The 24,966-nt window shown below is 42.4% G+C and overlaps 1 protein-coding gene across 1 annotated transcript; it reads left to right on the top strand.

Moving 5' to 3' along the window:
• Positions 1 to 21,370, top strand: LOC135706739 (uncharacterized). Its single transcript, XM_065228394.1, has 2 exons — positions 1 to 1,286; positions 21,122 to 21,370. Exons 1-2 carry the CDS (start codon positions 111 to 113, stop codon positions 21,368 to 21,370), a joined length of 1,425 nt encoding a protein of 474 aa, XP_065084466.1. The 5' UTR covers positions 1 to 110.
• The last annotated feature ends 3,596 nt before the right edge of the window (positions 21,371 to 24,966 follow it).

The raw sequence follows: 24,966 nt of genomic DNA, 5'->3' as shown, positions 1-24,966 counted from the left end.
AGCAATCGTATGAAAGTGAAATTAAGTCGGGTGGCCACGGCGAAAAATTCCAAACAGACGTTGCCCTCGTACTGTTGCTGCGTACGCGGGAATTAAGTTCCACTACAAGGATGGCGTATGAAATGAAGATGGCCGACAAGTTTGACGATGTTGTGTTGATTGACGATACAAACAAGGAGATCCACTTAATTCAAGCAAAACACGCCGATACCAAGGATGAAAAGGTTAAAAATATCGATCTGGATGCCCTGTTTCCAACTGGAAATAGTGCCAAACGCACCGGGGACTTTGATTTGTGCAAGTATGCCAAATCCTACATGACTGTGACTGGAAGTTTGGAACTAAAGGCGTTCAAGAAGATGTTTTACATCTTCACCAATAAGGATCTGAAACAGACCGATAACGAGTGGGTGAAGATCGAAGAACGGGAAGTAAATGAAATCCTACGTTTTTCTGGATCCAGTGCCAAAAACCTGGAACTTATTCCATACGAGAAGGCTATCAAAGAGGTGCTCAATTACATCAACAAAGATTTCATTGTGATTAAAGATGCGATCAAAGAGTTCTTTCACAGCGGAACGGTCAGCCAAATTTTAACTCACTATTGCACTCCATTGAAAGACGTCATGGTCATAGACCGGAAAAAGTGTCGCTTTGCAAGCAACTTCAATGCTGAACATACAAATCCCAATGTTGCCTTGCTATACACCATGTTGCAAAGCGATCAGGTTGATATGGAGAAAGAAGTAACCGTCAACAATAATTTCCTGGCGAAAGACTCAAGGAACAAACTTTTGCCACCATTCGTTGGTGAGGATGACATTCGTGGCTTCTTTCGCGATTTGACTCTATCGGTGGGTCAACCAAACGATTTGCAACCTATCATCGTTGGTGAACTACTGGCTTGGATGAAGACGTGGATTCAACCGGACATTCTCGGTAAGCTGGGGCAAAAGGACTTGGATCAGGTGTATATCGACCTGAAAGATTATTTTGTAAAATGCAACGAACCTGATAACAAAAATAGTAAGCGTTTTTTGGCCAAACAAGGTATCGAACAATGCTTTGGACAATTAAAGCGTGGAATGGAGACAGGTGTAATAAAGCGCGTAATGGCAGAGGTGGAAGAATGGGAATTTACGTATATTAACCGCCATATCAAGTACGAAGAGACGGCATTAGAACCAACCGGCGGAATGCATGCTACTATGGAAAGGATGGACATCGTAAGGGAATCAGAGGGTAAATTGTTAAGTATTGTTAAGAAACGGTCAGGCAACGACAAGGTAACAGATAAGGATAGGACTAGCACAATAGTTCGAAAGATAAGTGATACTAGATTAGTTGAAGAGCTTCGAGGAAGATTCAAAAACCAGCAACATATTTTACTTGTAGCAGACCCCGGTATGGGAAAAACCATTTTACTGCAGTTTTTGGCATTTCAGGTTCAAAAACAAAGCCACTCTGCAGTATTCTTGGTGTATTTAAGCACGCTTTGTAATGCACTAAACAAAATTGAAAAAGTATCAAACTTAGACGATGTCCGGGAAATTCTCAGCGCTGTTCTTTCAGAGAATAACTGTAATCTCATCCTTAATGCCCCGGAAAGGCGAAATGACGAAGGATATTCCATTATTTTAGCATTGGATGCATTTGACGAAATACATTCAAAATACACCGAGAAAGTAATTAGTATACTCGAACTGCTCAGCTCTAGAAAGAGTATACAGTTCATAATCAGCTCGAGACTCCACGTGCAGGAATTATTGCAAAGGAATTTCGATGTGAAGTTAATATCCCTACTCCCTTTTCGACATGAAGATCAGATCCAGTACTTGAAGAAAATATGGATGAAGGACAGTGCTCGTGAAAAAGTTGTTGAAAACTTTTCGGAACATCTTTTAAAAAAATATCATTCCAGCATTTTATCCAACTTGAGTGAAATTTCCGGTTTGCCTCTGATGATGCGAATGCTCGCTGAAATTTACTCTGACAAATTCGAAAAATTTATTTCAGCAGCAAATTCCGACAAAATGAAACCGTTTGATTGGTCAGAAGACACATTGAATATTGTGCAACTGTTAGAGCAGTTTGCCAAGAAATGTTTTCACAAGAAATTTGTAGAAAAATTTAAGTCCACGGTTGATATCAACGATGCTGAATTTAATTCAATAATTAACATGTACATTTTGGAACATCAACTGCTAGCGATAAAGCTGCTAGACATTGAAATGCTCATGGATTTATTCACGGTGTCGTATTTTAAGAAAACATATGACTTATTCAAAAACCGTTGTGAGCAGGATGCAGAAAAATCTATTTTGGTGAAAGTAGTCAACAATAATGTTCAGTTCTGCCATTTATCATTTGGTGAATACTTCGTAGCAACATATTTAAGTGATAACATTTCCAAGTTTGAACCAAACTTATTGATCAACGTTCTATCTCAACACGATGTTATTAGGAAACTGACACTGATCAAGCTTGGAGAAAATGAAAACTGCTCCGAAACTTTAAACCATTTGAACAGACTAAACAAGAACGTACCTTTGTGGGCATGCGAGAGTGGTTGTCTGAAATTTGTTTCATCCCTAAAAATTAAAGAGTTCTCCACTAATTTACTAAACGAAATGTTAAAAGTCTCTGCAAAATGCGGATATTTAGAAATATGTAATTTTCTAATTGATTACAATGCAAATCTCGATAAATGCACTGCGCTGCATTCTGCCGCTGAGAATGGCCATCTGAATATTGTTAAACTATTGATAAAGAATAATGCGGACCCAAATGAGATGAACCATGATAAATGGACTGCACTTCATTATGCATGCCAAATCGGATATGCAGAAATAGTTCAATTTTTTATTGATCGCGGTATGAACATTTCCACTTGGTCAACCACAGGTAGAACTCCACTTCTCATTGCTGCGGAGAACGGCCATCTGAATATTGTTAATCTGTTGATAGCAAATAATGCGGACCCAAATGAGGTGGACAAAAACAAATGGACTGCACTTCATTATGCATGCCAAAACGAAAATGTAGAACTAGTTCAATTCTTTATTGATCGCGGTATGAACACTTCCTCTCGGTCAATCAAAGGTGCAACTCCACTTCACATTGCTGCGGTGGAAGGCCATCTGAATATTGTTAAACTATTGATAAAGAATAATGCGTACCCAAATGAGATGGACAATGATAAATGGACTGCACTTCATTATGCATGCCTCAAGGGGAATGAAGAACTAGTTCAATTCTTGATTGATAAAGGTGGGAACACTTCCTCTCGGTCAATCATAGGCGAAACTCCACTTCACATTGCTGCGGTGAGCGGCCATCTGAATATTGTTAAACTATTGATAAAGAATAATGCGGACCCAAATGAGATGAACCATGATAAATGGACTGCACTTCATTATGCATGCCAAATCGGATATACAGAAATAGTTCAATTCTTTATTGATCGCGGTATGAACACTTCCTCTCGGTCAATCATAGGCGAAACTCCACTTCACATTGCTGCGGTGAACGCCCATCTGAATATTGTTAAACTATTGATAAAGAATAATGCGGACCCAAATGAGATGAACCATGATAAATGGACTGCACTTCATTATGCATGCCAAATCGGATATGCAGAAATAGTTCAATTCTTTATTGATCGCGGTATGAACATTTCCTCTCGGTCAATCAAAGGTGAAACTCTACTTCACATTGCTGCGGAGAATGGCCATCTGAATATTGCTAAACTATTGATAGAGAATAATGCGGACCCAAATGAGGTGGACGATAGGAGATGGACTGCCCTCCATCATGCATGCTACAACGGAAATGTAGAACTAGTTAAATTCTTTATTGATCGCGGTATGAACATTTCCTCTCGGTCAATCTTCGGTGAAACTCCACTTCACATTGCTGCGGAGAATGGCCATCTGAATATTGTTAATCTGTTGATAGCGAAAAATGCGGACCCAAATGAGATGAAAGATAATAAATGGACTGCACTTCATTGTGCATGCAAAAACGGAAATGTAGAACTAGTTCAATTCTTTATTGATCGCGGTATGAACATTTCCTCTCGGACAATCAAAGGTGAAACTCCACTTCACATGGCTGCGATGAACGGCCATCTGAATATTGTTAATCTGTTGATAGCAAATAATGCGGACCCAAATGAGATGGACGATAATAAATGGACTGCACTTCATTATGCATGCAAAAACGGAAATGTAGAAATAGTTCAATTCTTTATTGATCGCGGTTTGAACACTTCCTCGCGGTCAATCAAAGGTGCAACTCCACTTCACATTGCTGCGATGAACGGCCATCTGAATATTGTTAATCTGTTGATAGCAAATAATGCGGACCCAAATGAGATGGACGATGATAAATGGACTGCACTTCATTATGCATGCCAAAACAGAAATGCAGAAATAGTTCAATTTTTTATTGATCGCCGTATGAACACTTCCTCTCGGACAATCGACGGTGCAACTCCACTTCACATTGCTGCGGAGAAAGGCCATCTGAATATTGCTAAACTATTGATAGAGAATAATGCGGACCCAAATGCGGTGGACAAAAACAAATGGACTGCACTTCATTATGCATGCCAAAACGAAAATGTAGAACTAGTTCAATTCTTTATTGATCGCGGTATGAACATTTCCTCTCGGACAATCAATGGTGAAACTCCACTTCACATTGCTGCGATGAACGGCTATCTGAATATTGTTAATCTGTTGATAGCGAAAAATGCGGACCCAAATGAGATGAACGATAATAAATGGACTGCACTTCATTGTGCATGCTACAACGGAAATGTAGAACTAGTTCAATTCTTGATTGATGATCATTGTATGGACACTTCCTCTCGGACAATCAAAGGTGCAACTCCATTTCACATTGCTGCGGAGAATGGCCATCTGAATATTGCTAAACTATTGATAGAGAATAATGCGGACCCAAATGAGGTGGACGATAGGAGATGGACTGCACTCCATCATGCATGCAAAAACGGAAATGCAGAAATAGTTCAATTCTTTATTGATCGCCGTATGAACACTTCCTCTCTGACAATCAAAGGTGCAACTCCACTTCACATTGCTGCGGAGAATGGCCATCTGAATATTGCTAAACTATTGATAGAGAATAATGCGGACCCAAATGAGGTGGACGATAGGAGATGGACTGCACTCCATCATGCATGCAAAAACGGAAATGCAGAAATAGTTCAATTCTTTATTGATCGCCGTATGAACACTTCCTCTCGGTCAATCGACGGTGAAACTCCATTTCACATTGCTGCGGAGAATGGCCATCTGAATATTGCTAAACTATTGATAGAGAATAATGCGGACCCAAATGAGATGGACGATGATAAATGGACTGCACTTCATTATGCATGCCAAAACAGAAATGCAGAAATAGTTCAATTTTTTATTGATCGCTGTATGAACACTTCCTCTCGGACAATCGACGGTGCAACTCCACTTCACATTGCTGCGGAGAAAGGCCATCTGAATATTGCTAAACTATTGATAGAGAATAATGCGGACCCAAATGAGGTGGACAAAAACAAATGGACTGCACTTCATTATGCATGCCAAAACGAAAATGTAGAACTAGTTCAATTCTTTATTGATCGCGGTATGAACATTTCCTCTCGGACAATCAATGGTGAAACTCCACTTCACATTGCTGCGATGAACGGCTATCTGAATATTGTTAATCTGTTGATAGCGAAAAATGCGGACCCAAATGAGATGGACAATGATAAATATACTGCACTTCATTATGCATGCCGCGAGGGGAATGTAGAAATAGTTCAATTATTGATTGATAAAGGTGGGAACACCTGCTCTCAGACAATGTTTGGTAGTACTCCACTTCAAATTGCTAAGAAATACGGCCATCAAAGTGTTGTTGAACTGATAACTGCGAACACTTAGAAAATTAGCTGGACGATTAGAAATGAACTGCCCTCCATCATGCATACCGAAACGAAAATGTGGAAATAGTTCAATTCTTGATTCTCGCTCTTGGAAAATCCATGATGTAACTCTACTTCACATTGCTGCAGGGAATGGCCATGCGAACGAGTGCTGTGAAACTCTTGATAAAGGGGTTTCATATGTTTTAATTCAACCAAAAAATCGACACGTGTTAGTATCAGTATTAGTTAACACGAATTCGTAACTGATGTTCGTTGACTGAATTTTGCTCCGTAAAAATATGTTTATCTTTTTTGGTACCTAATTCCAATGAAATAATTTTGGTATCCATGACAGATACGATTATTAGCGATTTGAATAGATTTTTCTCCTTTACTTTACTAAAACCTTTGGTTATTATTAGTTAGGTAGGTTCTAAACATTGTAGTTTCATTTTTTACCTGTGATCTTGACATTTTTACCTACGGGATGAGTACTTAAGGGGGATAGGTTTTTGATAAGTCTTTAGTGGCAATGACACTTATGAAGACTGTACATTGTAGTCGAAATACGTATCTGTCATGGATACTTCGTAGATTGGATACTAGCGACACTCACGACTCTTTTGAAACTCTCAGTCAGACTACTTTCAGGAATAATGCTGGGGTGTAAACATTGATTCCAATCTTAATGAGAATACCAGAATCATGAATTTTGCTATTCCCGGCCACGCCCATCTTTTCCATAACTAAGGATAGGAAAGAAGATGTTGATGTAGTACTTCCTTAACGAGAGGCCACCAACTTAGCGACACCCTCATAAGTGCTACGGAGTTGGAGGTTCGGGTAGGGTCTTCGGTAACGATTCACCTCTCAAGTTGGCGATGCAACCAAAGTTTATTTTGTTTAAGCTCTCGATAGCCGATTATCGAAAGAAAATATTAATTTTGCTTAGTGATTTTGTATTTTAAAGGTCATGACGGAGAGGTGTTCTGTTCTTTTTTTTTCCTTTGGTTTGTTTTTTCCATCGACCTTGTTTTCCGTGCTGAGCACCAATGCTACCGACGTGCCAGGAAGGCAGCTCCCACACCTGGACCCTACCTATCGACCCATCAACTCATGAACCGGGGACCAACGGCTTTACTTCCCATCCGAAGGAAGGCGTGATCAGAGATGTTATGCCTCAGAACATCTCGGCGCGCCGACTGGGATTGAACCCAGGCCTGCTGGGGTGAGAGATAATCACGCTTACCACTACACCACCGGTGACGTTGGGTGTTCTGTTCAGTAAGCAAATCAATTCATCTAAATGGACTACAAAATATGACTACGTTTTCGCTTGGTATGTAACGAACGACTGAAATACGCGATAGTAAAAGTTTTCGAGGTTGATCGATAATCTGCATTATTGGATATACAGTCTACACGTCTGTCCTAAAACTCAAATATTACTTCTTCACGTACTCGACCCTTCAACCCCTTCTTTACGTTTTACATCATATTATGAAATAAAGCTGATTTAAACTATAACTCTATAATGGAAGGAGCTTGGGATTGAACCCATGATTTTCTACTTATTGAGCAAAATCGGTCGCCATAAGGCCACCGAGCTCCTCCTTATACAAAACAATTACGAGCAAGTTCCCGTTCAACTTGCTATCACTACAATAACAGATACTCTTGAGAAGGATTTGTTATAGATTTCCAATCAACGCATCTTTCCCAAAAACTCAAATATTACGATTGTTTTTCCGTACTCGTTCCTCCAACCGAATTTCAATACGCTTTATCTCATATCAAGAATAAATGCGATTCACACTAAGGCTCCATTATGTGAAGGAGTTTGAGATTGAACCCACCGAGCTCTTTATATCAGCGACGACAAGGCCAATCACAAATTCTCACAAAATCAAAATATCAAGAACATTGATAATAAATACATAAAGGACGTTTTTCAACTAGAACAAATGCACCAAATCCAACGATGATCGTTTTCCAATGCTGCGGATTCATACATTATGAATTCAAATTGCACTTGATTCAAATATGACACAAAACGACCCGAAACTCGTCCAACAAATACAAAATGTATACATTCTGCACATGGCAAACAGGCCCGAATCAATCTCCACGATATTCACCGAGAAACCGACAAGCATGACCCTCGTCCCGCCCACATCCTCCACCAGCGATTCCAACCACTAATAACTAGATATGATTTACACGGCATGATCGAATGTGTCTTTTATGAACCAATTTTCTGTCAAACGCGGACCAGCACCTGATTGGTCGAGCAAACGTATAGAAACGCAAGAATTTCTACAACAGGGAATCTGTTTTCTGGTATTTTGACAGTCAACTGCGTCGCCCAAAATGAAATAGTTTTTGCACGGTCGCGAGAGAGGAAGAACACGTCGTTCAGGAACAGAAAAACAGATCAGCACGGTAGAGGTTATAACGGGCAACAAAGAAAAACGCAACAGCACACTTATGGGGTGTTTACACTTATGCTAGTTCACTAGCGCTAATGAGTTCGCTGCTAGCAAAAACGCCCACCATCATGATAAAAAGTGTTGACATTATGCTAATACGCTGGTGAGTGGGTGCTGATAGTGCTCATTGTGCAAACGAAGTCAAAAGAGGCTTTTCTGTTGATCAGTTCGTCTCGTGACCGGTTAATTGCTTAATTAAAAAAAAAATGACCGAAATACTATATGATTGTGCGTACGATGTTATGTGCTGCTTGTTAGATGAAGAAATTTGAAATTCTACGAATACACAATCCAGAAAACGAAAGCAAACTGTTCGGTCAGTGTGGGTTCTGATAGACCTTGGATGTTTTATTTTGTAGTTGGGATTGGAAAATCCCCACAAACATGGATTTTGCTCATAAACTCGGATCAGGTAGGTCTTGCTCTTCTGACATTTTGTTCACTACTGTCGGGTACCAGCTTCTCATCACCAGCATGCAATTTCAGAAGCGCCTGCAATTGATGCGCGAGTGGAAATCAGCTGCTAGAAACTGTTTACATGCTCATTAGCGCTAGTGATCTGGCCTAAGTGTAGGCACCCCATTAGCACCAGTAACTTTTTTTTTCCATTTACCATCACACGCAAGGAGTATCGTTTCAACCCAGTGTGGATGAATTGCGTTCGTTTTGAATATCTTCGCTGTCACGTACGAGCAAAATGAACAAATGAGTTCATTATACATCAACGAATACGCGTTTGATGGAATTCACCACTTCTTGATTATATAACCCAAAATTTCAATATCAGAAGCGATCGTTAAAAGCAAAATAATCAAAATCATTTTGGGCAAAATATTTATTTTGAGTATTGCCGACTAGAGATCCCAAAACCTCGATATTATCAATAATTCAGCATGATGCAATAATTTTCCATCAATCTGTGTATAAATAACCAACACAACACGATCTACAGATCTTTATGTGTGCAATATGAAAATAATCCTTTCTGCATTTGATCCTCAAAATCATCCTCATCAAGATGAAGACGAATATTGATATTGACAACAACACAGGCGAATTAAATATCCAGCCACGAATGAACAAAACAAATCAAGATCAACCATTGAAAAGGCCTTAACTCCATTTTGTAAACAAACCTTGTAAGGCCATTTTCTCGCGAACCAAAACCTTCATTCGCAAACCTAAACCACAATCGGGTCGAGGAGAATTTCCCCTACCTGTTCATTATGTTGGTTTGCCTTTGCGGACTTCGGTACGCGAGAAAATGGCCTTACAAGGTTTGTTTACAAAATGGAGTTAAGGCCATTTCAATTGTTGGTCTTGAAATGTTGACTTCGATACGCACAGGTTGCCTTGATCAAAAGAATGTGTTTATGTCAAAATTCAAATTCATACAGGTAGTTGGCCTATCTGTTAAGGTTGTCTTCATTTCCAGCTAAGTTGAGTGTTTAGTCGGACGATAAGAAATGGACTGCCCTCCATCATGCAAGCTATAACGGAAATGTGGATACGGTGAAATTCTTGACTGCACAGTTAGAAATACATAATCTTACACGTGACGGAATCCATCTTTGACATAAAGGATGAGACGTACACAAACATGTCATGTTCGAAATTACGTTTCAATGAGCTGAATTTCACGTCTATTATGACTTAATTTTATGTCAAAATTGACGCTCGTATATGTCAGTCTCAGAGCACCTAAATCTACATTAATATTTCTAAGTGTGTGATCAAGATGTGAATCACATAAATAATGGTTTAAATTGACTTTTCCTCACTTCCCCCTTAATGTTTTCAACTGCTTTCATGTTGTTATTACTGTTATACTTTGTACGTATCTTTCTTTGCCTATGCGAGCATTGAATTTCTCCATTAGAAATAAACTGTAGAACTAGGAATAAACTGTACCCATGAACATCAATGGCAAGACTGGATTTCTTACATCCTCTGCATGTTTTCTTACAACAACTGTAATGGCGGTTCTTGCTATGGACGTTTGTAGCGTACAAACAAGTTTTTATAGAATAAATATTTTCGTAGAAAACCTTTGTTGGTTGATTTTATAGCAGCAGTGCCTTTGAAGAAATAAACATTGTCGAAAAATAAGCTAAGCTAAATAAAAATAAAAGTATTTAAAAATAAAAAATCTGATTAATTCTTTTACCGCTGACAAGTGCCTTTCTCATTTCATTTCATCTTCATTTTGTAGTATAGAAGGGGGTCAAGGGCCAGGTCTCTGGTGTGCTTAGGCACCATCCACGCTATACCAGTAGACGGGGGTTGGCATCACAGCATCTTTACCAGCCGGTTAAATAAGTTCTGTGTGTAGTAGGCAAAGATGATTGAGGACGTGCTTAGTGAAGACGATTGGAAAATGCTGAAACGGGTTGGTTTCACCGCGTCTGATGTGGATCGAAAAAGCCTCTGACGGTACTCGGTGAAGTGGACGCAGAAATCGAAATCGGCTATGCCAACTGCCATACAACCTTCTTCGTGATTCAAGATGGAAATGCTGTGTGGAAATTCTGCAGAAAACTTGAGGCAGTAAAGTTTCTGCATGCGTTGTCTACTGAGGAGTTGCCTCACATCAAAGGTAAGAAGTCTACAATTTAATAATTAGTTACGGTAAATGCTTCATTTGACGTGCACTAAATATATTATCTTAAACATTTAGATATGTGTGCATCTATAAAAATAGACAAGTCTGTCCCACCAGTAAGACAAGCTTATCGACGTATTCCCATACCTCTTGAAGAGATTACACTTCTCAAATTAAAAGAGTTGTAAAGTCAGGGTATCGTAGAAAGAGTTAACCAAGCATCAGAATGGGTGTCTCCCATGCTTGTAAAGTTCAGATGAAGTCAGAATAATCATAGATTTACGAGAAGCGAACAAGGCAATCGTTCGCTACCCACAATGGAGCAAATGATTTGTAAACTGAAGGGAAGTATGGTCTTCACTAAACTGGATGTAAAACAAGCATTTCACCATTTACTACCAGTCGAGAAGAATGCAGATATATCACGACATTCATCTCACCCCTTGGATTGATGCGATATAAGCGACTAACATTCGGTTTATCAGCAGCTCCGGAGTTGTTTCAGAAATGCATGGAAACAATTCATGGTGATTTTCCTTGGCTTACTGTTTTAATTCATGATATTTTAATTTTCTACTCTAAAGGTATATTTATATTATGCATTTTTTTTTAAATTCATATTTCAAACCAACATTATACCTACGAACAGAGCAGACGCCTTAAGGAGAAAAAAGTCCTTCTGAATGATACTGCTTAGACTATAGAAAATGCAAACCAGATAGATTTTCTTGGTTATCATCTGAAGGGGTAAAGGCATCGAATGAAAAGCTACAAGCTATCACCAAATTCCGTCAACCAAAATCAACAGAGGAACTCAGAAGCTTTTTGGGGTTAGTCACATTTGTAAATCGTTATTTTACCGGATTTATCAACTATCTCGCATTTCTGTGGAATAATGAGCATCAACAAGTATTAGAATTCAGTGTTCACTCGGCTATCGACAAAAGCAGGCCACTTTCGATGCGTGCTACGCGATCGTCTGTTTACTCGGCAGTAACCATTGTGTGGTCCTCCTCATTGTTCTTCATCAGCAGTTCTTTCGGTCGATGCGTCGTCGACTTTGGAAAGCAACCGTTTCGTGATGAGTGTGTGAGTGCTGACCACGTTTTGCGTCCATTGCTGCAATGGACGCACTCTGACCCTCGTTGGCGTACAACAATTTGCCATACAATGAAACTACTGGAAGCGGCTCCAGTTCTGATGGAGGAGGCTTTTTGGATAGCGGAAGATAAAGTGTTTATTGTGTTGTACCTTTTGACTATAGCTTTAAGATGTATTGTATAGTGACCATGAATCCTCGGCTCTGTTAAGTTAATTCGGTTGAGCCTTATCAAATTAATTAATATACAAAAAAAAAAATATTAGAATTGTTGAAATCGAGTTTGGCTCAGAATAACACTTTGGCGTTCTTTAACCCAGGATTAGAAACATTTTTAGTTACTGAATCTAGCCCGGTAGCCCGTACTATTTTTTTTCAAAAATCCCACGAAGAGGTGTTCAAAGTAGTGAGCTACGCCTCTAAGGCGCTGTCTGAGGTCAAAAGACGTTACGCGCAAACCGAGCGTGAAGCCTTAGCTTTAGTTTGGGCACCAGAGAGGTTTCATTATTACCTGTATGGAAAATTCTTTTGGTTGATCACAGATCATAAACTGTTGATCTCTATTTTTGGAGATAAAACTAAACCATGCGCTTAGAATCGAAAGGTGGAAACTTCGATTCGAAGAAATCAAACATTGCTGATCCTTTCTCAAGGCTTTACGTCGACAGCACATCTGCTGTGCAGAGTTTTAATGAAGAAAGTGAGAGGATTATTCAACTAGTTTCAACCGATTCCTGTCCGATTGCTGTTCCACTATCTGAAAAAATAGAGGCAACCAAAAATGATACACTGAAACCTCCATTTACGAACCAAAACGGGGGTTCGTAAATCGAATTAGTGCGTAAAAAAAACCTTGTTATTTGGAATTTACTTCGTAAAAAGAAAACTCGTTATTTGGGATTTACTTCGTAAAAAGAGGTTTTTGAAAATATTGTCAAATACCCCACAATATGGGTATTTTTGGAATCAGGGTGACGTGTATGGACCGGAAATCGATGTCTGACGCCATTTTGAAATCCAAGATGGTGGCTTCCGGTTACAGAAAAACTTCAAAATTCTGTCATATACCACACAATATGAGAATTTTTAGAATCAGAGTGACGTGTAGGGACTGGAAATCGATGTCTGACGCCATTTTAAAATCCAAGATGGCGGCTTCCGGTTACAGGAAAACATGGAAATTCTGTCAAATAATCCACAATATGGGTATTTTTGGAATCGGAGTGACGTGTAGGGACCGGAAATCGATGTCTGACGCCATTTTTAAATCCAAGATGGCAGCTTCCGGTAACAGGAAAACTTGGAAATTCTGTGAAATTCCCCACAATATGGGTATTTTTGGAATCGGAGTGACGTATAAGGACCGAAAATCGATGTGTGACACCATTTAGAAATCCAAGATGGTGGCTTCCGGTAACAGAAAAACTTCGAAATTCTGTCAAATACCCCACAATATGGGTATTTTTGGAATCGGGGTGACGTGTAGGGACCACAAATCGATGTCTGACGCCATTTTGAAATCCAACATGGCAGCTTCCGGTTACAGGAAAACAGAAAAATACCGTTAAATACACAACAATATGGATATATTTGGAATCGAGGTGACCTGTGAGAACCGAGAATCCATGTCTGACGCCATTTTGAAATCCAAGATGGTGACATCCGGTTACAGAAACACTGGGAAATACTGTCAAATACTCAACAATATGGGTTGTTTGGAATCGGGGTGACTTATTAGGACTGAAAACCCATGTATGACACCATTTTGAAATTCAATATCGCGACTTACGGTTACATAAAAACATAAAAGTAATGTTAAATAACCTGCAATATGGGTATTTTAAGAATCGGGGTGACGTGGTGGTATTTTCCAATTTTTCTGTAACCGGAAGCCACCATATTGGATTTCTAAATGACTTCAGACATAAATTTCCGGTTCTTACACGTCACTCCATTTCCAAAAATACCCATATTGTGGGGTGTATGACATAATTTCCAAGCTTTTCTGATACCGGAAGCCGCAATCTTGGATTTCAAAATGGTGTCAGACATCGATTTCTGGTCCCTAAACGTCACTCCGATTTAAAAAATACCCATATTGTGGGGTATTTGGCAGAATTTCCATGTTTTTATGTAACTGTAAGTTGCCATCTAGGATTTCAAAATGGCGTCAGACCTTGATTTCCGGTCCCTACACGTCACTCCGATTCCAAAAATACGCATATTGTGGGGTATTTGACAGAATTTCCAAGTTTTTCTGTTACCGGAAGCCGCCATCTTGGATTTGAAAATGGCGTTACACATCGATTTCCGGTCCCTACACGTCACTCCGATTCCAAAAATACCCATGTGGGGTATTTGACAGACTTTCCATGTTTTCCTGTTACCGAAAGCCGCCATCTTGGATTTAAAAATGGCGTCAGACATCGATTTCCAGTCCCTACACGTCACCCTGATTCCAAAAATACCCATATTTTGTGGTATTTGACAGAATTTTGAAGTTTTTCTGTAACCGGAAGCCGCCATCTTGGATTTTAAAATGGCGTCAGATATCGATTTCCAGTCCCTACACGTCACTTCGGTTGCAAAAATACCCATATTGTGGGGTATTTGAAAGACTTTCCATGTTTTCCTGTTACCGAAAGCCGCCATCTTGGATTTTAAAATGGCGTCAGACATCGATTTTCGGTCCCTACACGTCACTACGATTCCAAAAATACCCATATTGTAGGGTATTTCACAGTATATCCCAGTTTCCCAAAATCACAAAAAAAAACTCGTTATTTGGAATTTACTTCGTAAAAAGAAAACTCGCTATTTGGGATTTACTTCGTCAAAAGAGGGACGTAAATTGAATACTGCGTAAAAAAAGGCTTCGTAAACGGAGGTTTCAGTGTACTGAAATTAGTGAATTGATGAAATACCCTGTAAAACGGTGACCAAAAACATTAAATCAGTACAAGTTGAATGATCTTTCAACAGATGGGAAAATCTTGTCAATCGTTTTCTTGTTTTCATTTGAATTTAAAAATTTGATAACCTACCTACTTGAGCACTGGAACCTAGCTAACTAATTGAACTAGGTTGCCAAATCACGAATGATCTGGTGGTTTGATCGCAGACAGGCGACTCTGAACCTTTCCAGCGTGGACGTCTTACGCTCCTAGTGTGACCGTCCAGGTGGTGAATATCAGAATTACGAGTTCGCGGTGGACTTTTAAGGATCATTCTGAGGATTTTGTTATGGATTCTCTGAAGCTTTAAGTGGTGGCACTTAGCACAACTCTCCCAGATTGGCATACCATACTCAATAGCCGGAAGAATGGTCTGCTTGTGAACAGCAAGCTTGTTTTTGAGGGACAGGGTGGACTTCCTGTTTATCAGAGGATAGAGCGACCTTGTTACTCTTGGTGGATGTCTTGTCCACATGGGATCGGAATAGCAATTTTCTATCGAGGGTGAGACCAAGGTAGACTACTTCACTCCACCATTTAATGGGAGTGTAATCAAGATGGATCTTGACGTTAGCAGATGGAACAAGCCAAGGTGCATTTGAGTGTGGAAACAGAATGGTTTGTGTTTTAGCTGCATTGATACAAATCTTCCAGCTCTTGAAATAATAGGACAGAACATCCAGGCCTGATTGTCGTTTACTCGCCAGAGCACGGATCACTCGATCCTTATAGATGATATAGGTGTTATCTGCGAACATTGACAGGATACCACCACCCGGCAGGGGAGGAACGTCTGACGTGAAAATTTTGAATAGGATAGGCCCAAGCAGGTTACCCTCCCGAGCAAAGCTGAAGATCAAATTGAAATCAAAATTAGCTGTTATGTTGTAACTTATTTTGAATACTGTTCGGAACGACGATAAGTGGACTTTATTTTTTGATAGGTAACTATTTCCCAGATAGATGAAGGGAGGTTTAGTTTTCTCTCACGCAAATCGAAACACTTAATTTTGTATCGAAACATTCTTTTTTTTTTATTTTTTGGTTCGTTTTTTCCGTCGATCTTGTTTTCCGTGCTGAGCACCAATGCTATCGACGTGCCAGGAAGGCAGCTCCCACACCTGGACCCTACCTATCGACCCATCAACTCATGAACCGGGGACCAACGGCTTTACTTCCCATCCGAAGGAAGGCGTGATCAGAGATGTTATGCCTCAGAACATCCCGGCGGCGCCGACTGGGATTGAACCCAGGCCTGCTGGGGTGAGAGGTAATCACGCTTACCACTACACCACCGGCGCCGTTAATCGAAACATTCAGCACCGTTTATTCTCGGAACACCTTTTTACTCGGGACAAATTAATTTAACGTTTACTGTAGTTTTCTTTACCAACTATATTTGAGCGAGGTTTTATAAGCAAGAAGCTCCAGAATGTTAATTTCTTTAGCTTATATGGGTTGGATTAGTGGGAAAAAATTACTAGCCTTTTCCCTGTCTAATCGTATACCCATCTTTCTTCCGCGTAACTCGTCTAATTTTGATTAGTCATGTTCGATGTTCTTCATCAGTGGTCGTCAATGGATGTTGCTACGCTGGAAATAGGTTGACTCGCTCGGGACTAGTTGATTGCGTCTCGTACATTCTCCCCCCGTTGAAAGAGAGCTTTCAACACCTTCTTACCATCGGTACTGTTGACTTATCGAAACTTCTCGGGACTTCGCCTTCACTGTTAGTGGTTCAAGTTGCTTGATTCTTGAGGGTGGTTGTCGGCAGCATGTTAAGTCGTGAAATCGATCGCTTGTAGACACCTCGGGCTGTTCTCACTGTCACGACTCTAACGATGTTATCATTACCAGGAAAAAGTTGCTCACTCCGCCCCAGTAACCATTGTTGACGAGGAGCGTTGTCCTCTCGTACTATCACTAGCTGTCCTGCTCTCACTGGAACCTTGGTGTGCCATTTCGATCGTTGTTGGAGTTGATTGATGTAATCCACGTTCCATCTGCTCCAAAAATGCTGAACGTATTGTGTGATTCGATTCCATCGGGACAGGGTGTGCATGTTTTCATCAGTCAAGTCAGGTTCAGCAATAGCGTTGAGTGGTCGGAAGATTAAGAAATGACCAGGCGTCAGGGCGTTATAATCGGTAGGGTCGTCCGATAATGAACACATTGGTCTGGAATTTAATGTTGCCTCTATTCTCGTCAACACTGTGGTCATTTCCTCGTAAGTCAGTATCGCTTCACCAAGGGTTCGACTTAGATGGTACTTCAGCGATCTGACTCCAGCTTCCCACAAACCTCCAAACGATGGCGCACGAAGAGGAATGTTGATCCACTTAATGGTATTTGAAGAGTTCGTGCAGTTCCTTTAGGTTGTTGTTTGCTCCAACAAAATTAGTCGTATTGTCGGACATTAGCTTGGCACACTTTCCTCGTCGGGACACAAACCTTTGTAGCGCAGCGATGAAAGCAACTGAAGTCAGGGATCCTACTAACTCCAGATGAATTGCTTTTGTTGCTTGGCACACAAATACGCAAATATAGGACTTCGCACGGGTCGTTGATCGAATTGTTGGCTTCAGGTACACCGGTCCACAAAAATCCACCCCTGTGTTGTAGAACGGGTAGACTAACTCTACCCGGTCCAATGGTAGGTCGCCCATGTACTGGTGCAGTTGTTTCGGCTTGTGACGAAAGCATCGTAGACAGACGAATCGTTTTACAGCAGTCTTACCACGCTCAATCCAGAATGTATCCCGAATCATCGACAGAGTTAGCTGGTTGCCGGAATGTAAGTTTTCACGATGATACTCACGAATGACGGCTTCCGTAAATTTGTGGTACGGAGGTAGTATGCACTGATGCTTCATGTCGAAATGTAGGTTTTGATCCGCAGTCTACCGCCGACACGTAAAACTCCATGCTTGTCGATAAATGGTGAAAGGTTGATCAGTTTGTGCTTTGAGTCGATCACCTTTCCTTGCTGCAACTTGTCGATCAGCTCGGGGTAGGCCTCCCCCGGCACTAACTTCACCAACTGTTGTTAGGCGGCTGTCTTCTCTGTATTACTTATCTCCTCTGTTCTCGGAACTTCTGGCTGCTTCTTCAGAATACTGATGAATCTCTGTACCCATATCATAACACGAACCATTCGTCGATAAGAGCTGATGTTCACGAATATAGGGAATGATTCCATGGGTTGCTCGGCACTAAGGTTGACAGCTAATCGAATTTCAAGGATTTCTTCAGGATCTTGGAACTCCTGGGGCCACACAGCTTCGGTACTTGACAGGAACTCAGGACCATTCCACCACAAAGATGAATTTTGGAGATCCTTTGGCATCAATCCTCTCGATATGATGGCCGCTAGGTTGTCGTTGGTGCCTACGTGACGCCACTCCATAGTCGATGTCAACGCCTGGATCTTTGTGACACGATTTGCTACAAATAGCTTCAGTTGTTCTGGACGTCGATTGATCCAAGCAAGATCGATTGTAGAATGATATAATGGTAGCAGTGACTAATTGAGCTAAGAGCAGAGCACCACATAATTCCAGCCTGGGTATTGTAGGATCAGGCTGCGATTTTCTTGGGTTTGTGGATTTCTTGATAGGGGCCACACGTGACTTTGTGCATACTAGTGATACATTGACCTGACCGTTTTCTTTAGTGGATCTCAGATAGATGCACGCACCGTGGGCGTAGTTTGATGCAGCACAAAAGCCATGGATTTGGATGCAAATGGCAGAATGCAACGCCTCACCTTGATCTCTCGTAGACACCCCAACTGCGACTTGAAATCTGTCCATTTTTCGACGTCTTCTTTGTCAGCAACCTCATCGTAATTTGTCTCCTTCTTCCACAAGCTTTGCATGATGAGTTTCACCACGATGATTGCTGGCCAATTGGATCGAAGAACTTTGAGATGCTCGATAATATAGCCCGCTTCGTAGTCTCCGATTTACCGACGATGATGGAATCAACGTTGAACATGAAAACATCTTCGTCAGGTTTCCAAACAATTCCAAGAGCCTTAACCGATTGTTTCTCACCAACCAGCAACTTCTTCTCAATGCTGTCCTGAGGGAGGGTTTTCAGAAATTCACTGCTGTTCGAGCACCACTCGTGAAGCTCGAATTTGGCGCTTCCAAAAACTCCGATTCATCTTTCCGCTGGATCGCTTGTTCGAGTATTTCTGCTCCTGTTAAAACGTCATCAATGTACGAATCTTCAGCTACAACCTTCGCCGCCCAAGGAAAACGTGCTGCTTCGTCGATACAAAGTTGCTTCACTGCTCGAACCGCTTGGAATGGTGCACTCGCTAGTCCATAAGTCACCGTTTTAAATAAGTCGATTGGATTTCTTATTTCCTTGGGTGTCCACAGAACAAGTTGAAATTGTTGATGCTTACCTGCAGTTAATACCTGTCGATACATTTTACCAACGTCTGCCGTAAACGCAATCTTCGGAACTCGGAACTTCATCGATGTTTCATTTAGTTTGGATTGCATCACCGGTCCAACGAGCAGGTTTTCGTTCAGTGATTTTCCGTTGCTGGATAACGCTGATCCGTCAAAAACAACGCGGCATTTTGTCGTGCTACCGTCCGGCTTCTCGACAGCATGGTGAGCAAGGAAGTAATCGTGTCCAGACACGTAAGTTTCCAAAGGACCAACCTTCACCATATGCCCTAGACTGATGTATTCATTAATGAAGTCCTCGTAATCGCCAGCAGCCAATTTTTGCTTAGTCTCCTATCTAGGGCTTGAAGTCGTTTCAATGCCATCTGCTTCGAATCACCAAGATTAGGACAGCCTTGCTTGAAGGGTAATTCCACCACGTATCGACCATCCTCCTGACGACGGTGAGTCTCGACGAATTTTGTTCTGCTTGATCTTCTCCAGTCGTACACTTCGATTCAGTACCATAATCTTCCACTTCCCAGAAACGCTTCAGCAATTCATCCAGATCCTTGTTTGTGACCAAAGCAGAAACTAGTGGCTTCTTGACTTCCACTTTTCCACCAATAACCCAACCAAAAAGCGTTTGTTGCATAACAGGACTACCATTCAGCAGAGGGACCCGGTTGTTCTCCAAGACCTTCGTGTAAACATCCATATGGGATGTTGAAAGATGGATCTGCCAAAATTAGATTTTCAGGAATCATCAAGGTATCTACCACAAAACCTTCGAGAGGAAGATCTGCTGTTAACTAACCAGACATTCGATTTCGGTCTCGTACCTGGAGGTGCTAGAACGAATCGTGAACGCGTGAAACTTGTACTGGACAGTAGAAGTTTTACCGCAGACCCCAGAAACATGTACATCTCCCTTGGTTTTTTCACAGCCCAAGCCGCTGAACGCAGTCTTCGGTAATAAAGTTGACCATGGATCCAGAATCCAAGAGCACTCGGACCTTGTGTAACTTCTTGTGGTAATCTTCGACGTAGACGACGGCAGTATTGAGCAAAATTTGACGACGAATCGGAACGGAACGACAAGTTTGGGAAACAGTGGTATTCGACACAGGAGGTTCGGATGGCATCGGTTGTTCACGTTGACCTATGGGTTGTTCAATCGGTACATTCTCCCTCGGGACTACGGAAAATGATTGTTTGATTTCCAAATGCAGCAATGTATGGTGTTTCTTCTGGCAGGTTCGACACAAACTCCGATTGCATTGACTCGACGTGTGGTTGTTGGACAAACAGTTGAAGCAAAGGTTAAGCACTTTCGCTTTCTCGGTACGTTGTGGAGAAGTCAGCTTCAAGAAACCTTCACACTGGTTGCCCATAATTTGGTGCCGTGACCAGGATACTGGTGTCGACCGCGTGAAGTCGTCAGTGTAACCTCACTTCGACGCTATTGTGCCCGCATTAGAGTGGCCCAAATCAGCTCGTACCCACTGGAAAAATTGTTCCCGGATCGTGATTTTGAAAAAAAAGACCTCATTCTAAGAGGTACAAGGTGAGTACCTCTCCAATACCTCTACGTCCATCATCGCGGTGCTTCTTGGGTCTTTTTTTTTTACAATTTTAGCCTTATTGCTTGTGCCGTGTTTACGAGATGCCTGACGAAAAACGGATCAAGATGAAGGAGGCTAGAAGAAGGAATGCCATCGAAGGGATCAATCGATTGGATCAGTTTCTCACCAACTACGTTCCCGAGCAGCATCAGCATGAAGTTTCCCATCGATTGGATCGTCTGGAGAAGGTGTGGAACGTATTCGAGACCCTGCAGGAAGAATGGATGACTCCGAAGAATCGTTGCAAAACAACTTGGAGCTGAGAATAAAGGTAGAAGAAGTTTATTTCCGTGTGAAGGCAGGCCTAGCCACGAAGTTGCCGCCTACGACCATTTCTGCTGTTGCTGGTCCCTCTACCGCACCTGCTGCTCCAACCACCCTCGCCAATTTAAAGCTGCCGACGATATCGCTTCGATGGCGATTTCAACAACTGGCTGACATTTCACGATACGTTTCTGTCGATGATACATTCGTCCACGGAGATATCGCAGGTGCAGAAGTTCCATTACCTCCGGGCTGCCCTGAAGGGAGAGGCAGCCAACTGGATCCAGTCGATAACGATAACGGCAAATAATTACGCTGTCGTGGGAGACGTTAATGAATCGTTACTCGAACAAGGCCATTCTCCGGAAAAAAACACATCCGAGCCCTGCTCAAGTACCCGAATATCCAGAGTAACACCGTGGAAGCGCTTCATCGAATTGTGGACGAATTTCAGCGCCACACCAAAGTTCTGGAACAACTTGGTGAGCCAGTCGAGCAGTTTAGTTCAATCCTTACCGAGCTGCTCGAGGACAAGTTGGACGACGCTTCGCTTACAGCATGGGAAGAATCAATCGCAACGGAGGAACACCATTCGTACTCCAAAATGGTCGAGTTTCTGCAGAAGCGAGCGCACGTACTTGAGATAATTTCTGTCAACCGACCGCAGCATGTTAATCCCAAGTCCGTTAATCATCCCTCAGCTCCAAAGAAATCAAACCAGCCCCGATTCAGCGCAAATGCAGCAACTGAAATTGCAACAAAATAGTTCCCGATGTGCCCTGCTTGTAAGAGGCAAAAGCATTCCATTTTCGATTGCTTCGTTCTCAACGGTCTCGACTCGAAAGGTCGTATGAAGGTGGTTACGGATAAGAAACTTTGCAGCAACTGCTTCCGTAGTGATCACTTTGCCCGCAACTGTCGCTCGAAGTATTCATGCAAGCATTGCTCGAAGCGACATCATTCGATGATCCATCCGGGGCCATACGAGCTCAACTTGCCAACTACCGATGAAAATGCAGTATCTGGAGATCTACTTGCTGGTAGTAGATGCGTACGGTCAAGAGCACATCGTCCGTGTCTTGTTGGATACTGGATCCCAACCGAATGCGATTAGCGAGCGTCTTTGTCAGCAACTTCACCTGAACCGTAGGTCTGTTAATGTACCGATCGCTGGCGTAGATGGGACCGTTATGAACGCCAAGCATGAAGTATCTGCCGAGGTTCGATCACGTGTGTCCGACTTTCGTGAGGTGATTGATTTCCTTGTATTGCGGAAAGTGACCAGCGACACTCCATCCGTACCGTTCAACGCATCTGAACTGAAGCTTCCCAACGGTCTTGCACTGGCGGATCCCGACTTTGGCACACCTCGTAGGGTGGACATGATCATTGGAGCTGCTCACTTCTTTTCCTTTTTGCAGAATGGACGGTTCCACCTCCCAAGTCTCCTATTCGTCGAAACCGTGTTTGGGTGGATTGCCTCTGGAAAGATCGATGAGTCCAGCGGTAATTTCCAGCAGCCAATAGCAACTTGTCATGTGGCGACAGTTGTACCGGTTGATGAACTGCTGTAGCGATTTTGGCAGATCGAGGAAGTAAGCGGCTCAAATTACTCCGTAGACGAGCAGAATTGCGAGGATTTCTATCCGCAGACAGTTTCCCGAGATCCTACCGGACGCTATATCGTTCGAATGCCCAAACATCCCCAATGTGACCAGATGAGCCATGGCAATGCGGCGTCTACAGTGGTTGGGCTGGTGGCTGCAAAAGGATGATGAAATGAAGGCTCAGTATTACGCGTTCTAGGAAGAATATATCAGTCTCGGCCATATTGGTCTCGCTCGCCATGACGATAATAATGGATCAACCAATTGCTACCTTCCGCACCATCCCGTGGTGAAACAATCGAGCACGACGACCAAGGTTCGAGTTGTGTTCGATGGCTCAGCGAAAACTAGCACCGGACATTCTCTCAACGATGCGTTGCTAGTTAGGTCAGTTGTTCAGGACGACATTCTGGACATTCATCTTCGTTTTCGGATGGTCAAGAACGCAATAGTGGCGGATGCGGAGAAGATGTTGATGCACCGTACAGATCGGCCATTGCAGAAGATTCTGTGGCCACCCAGTAGCAGCGGAACCGTTCAAGCTTATGAGCTGTGCACCGTTACGTATGGACTCTCGCCGTCTTCGTTTCTAGCCACGAGAACCCTGTTGCAGTTAGCTGAAGATCATCGAAGTGAATATCCGAAAGCAAGTAAGGCACTGAGGAAGAATGTGTACGTGGACGACTTCATTACCGGTGACAACACAATCGATTGCGCAATCCAGTTGCGCACGGAGTTGATGCAGCTTCTGCAGAAGGGTGGTTTTCTTTTGCGGAAGTGGTGCTCGAATTCGCTGCAGGTCTTGGATGGTCTTCCTCCAGAGCTTCTCGGCACTCAATCTTCCATCAAGTTCGGCCCCGAAGAGACCATCAAAACCCTCGGCATCAGTTGGGAACCTGAGGCAGACGTTTTCAAGTTCGATACGTCAATCATCGTCAACAACCAAACGCCTACGAAGCGCACCATTCTTTCGACCATCGCCCAACTCTTCGACCCTCTCGGAATCATTTCTCCCGTCGTTGTTCAAGCGAAAATCCTCATGCAGCATCTGTGGCTGCTGGCACTGGAGTGGGATGTCGAAGTTCCTCCAGAAATCCGTCAGCAGTGGGTTCAATTCGCCGAGCAGCTACCTCAGCCAAGTCCAAGGTCGCACCACTGAAACCGCTCAGCATTCCGAGACTGCGGCTGTGTGCGGCACTCATCGCTTCCCGACTCTATGACAGAATTTCGAAGGCGGAAGGTGGACATAAACTTCTCTGTTGTAGTTTTTTGGTCCGACTCTACAGTGGTATTTCAATGGATGAAATTTCCCCCACGATCCTGGAAAACCTTCGTTGCAAACCGTATTTCCGAAATTCAATCCACTACTCACGGCTCGGAATGGTTACACGTAGCTGGAAAGGATAACCCCGCAGATCTCGTTTCCCGAGATCAGCTGAAGAATTGGACGCAAACAACTTGTGGAAGTATGGTCCAACCTGGCTGCAAGAGGATATATCACGGTAGCCGGTTCAACTTACGCAGGAAGACCAGTTACCCTCCGAGGAGATGGAAGCAAACCCGAACGTGATACTTACAACCCAGACGCTTAAGCCAAATTCATTGTTCAAGAGATTTTCATCGTACCCGCTTCTGCTTGGTGCAGTTGCATACTGTTTTCGGTTCTACAACAACACTCACCGTAATAAGGAGCACCGGAAGTCCAGCAGCGTCCTGTCCGCCACTGAATTACAGCACTCCAAATTAGCTCTCGTGAAGCTAGTTCAAGCAGAAACGTTCCCCGAAGATTTGAAGCAGCTGAAGAAGGAGCGAATGGTACCAGGAAAGTCCTCTCTTCGTCTGCTGAACCCCTGCCTCGATTCCGATGGTTTGATCCGCGTTGGTGGCCGGTTGCGCTTATCCGATGCACCATATGACGTAAAACATTAGATCGTTATTCCCGGATTTAATCCCTTTTCGCAACTTCTTCTGAAGCATCAGCATTGTAA

Source organism: Ochlerotatus camptorhynchus, unplaced genomic scaffold (genome assembly GCF_037179485.1).
Source record: "Ochlerotatus camptorhynchus isolate MF236.1 unplaced genomic scaffold, CSIRO-AGI_Acam_v1.1 ptg000290l, whole genome shotgun sequence".
Taxonomy (NCBI): domain Eukaryota; kingdom Metazoa; phylum Arthropoda; class Insecta; order Diptera; family Culicidae; genus Ochlerotatus; species Ochlerotatus camptorhynchus.
This window is presented reverse-complemented; position numbering and strand designations above follow the sequence as displayed.

Coding starts and splice junctions, on each gene's coding strand:
- LOC135706739 (XM_065228394.1), top strand. CDS start 111: ATGGCGTATGAAATGAAGATGGCCGACAAGTTTGACGATGTTGTGTTG. Junction 1,287..21,121: donor AACGGTCAGGCAACGACAAG/GTAACAGATAAG, acceptor TTACAATTTTAG/CCTTATTGCTTGTGCCGTGT.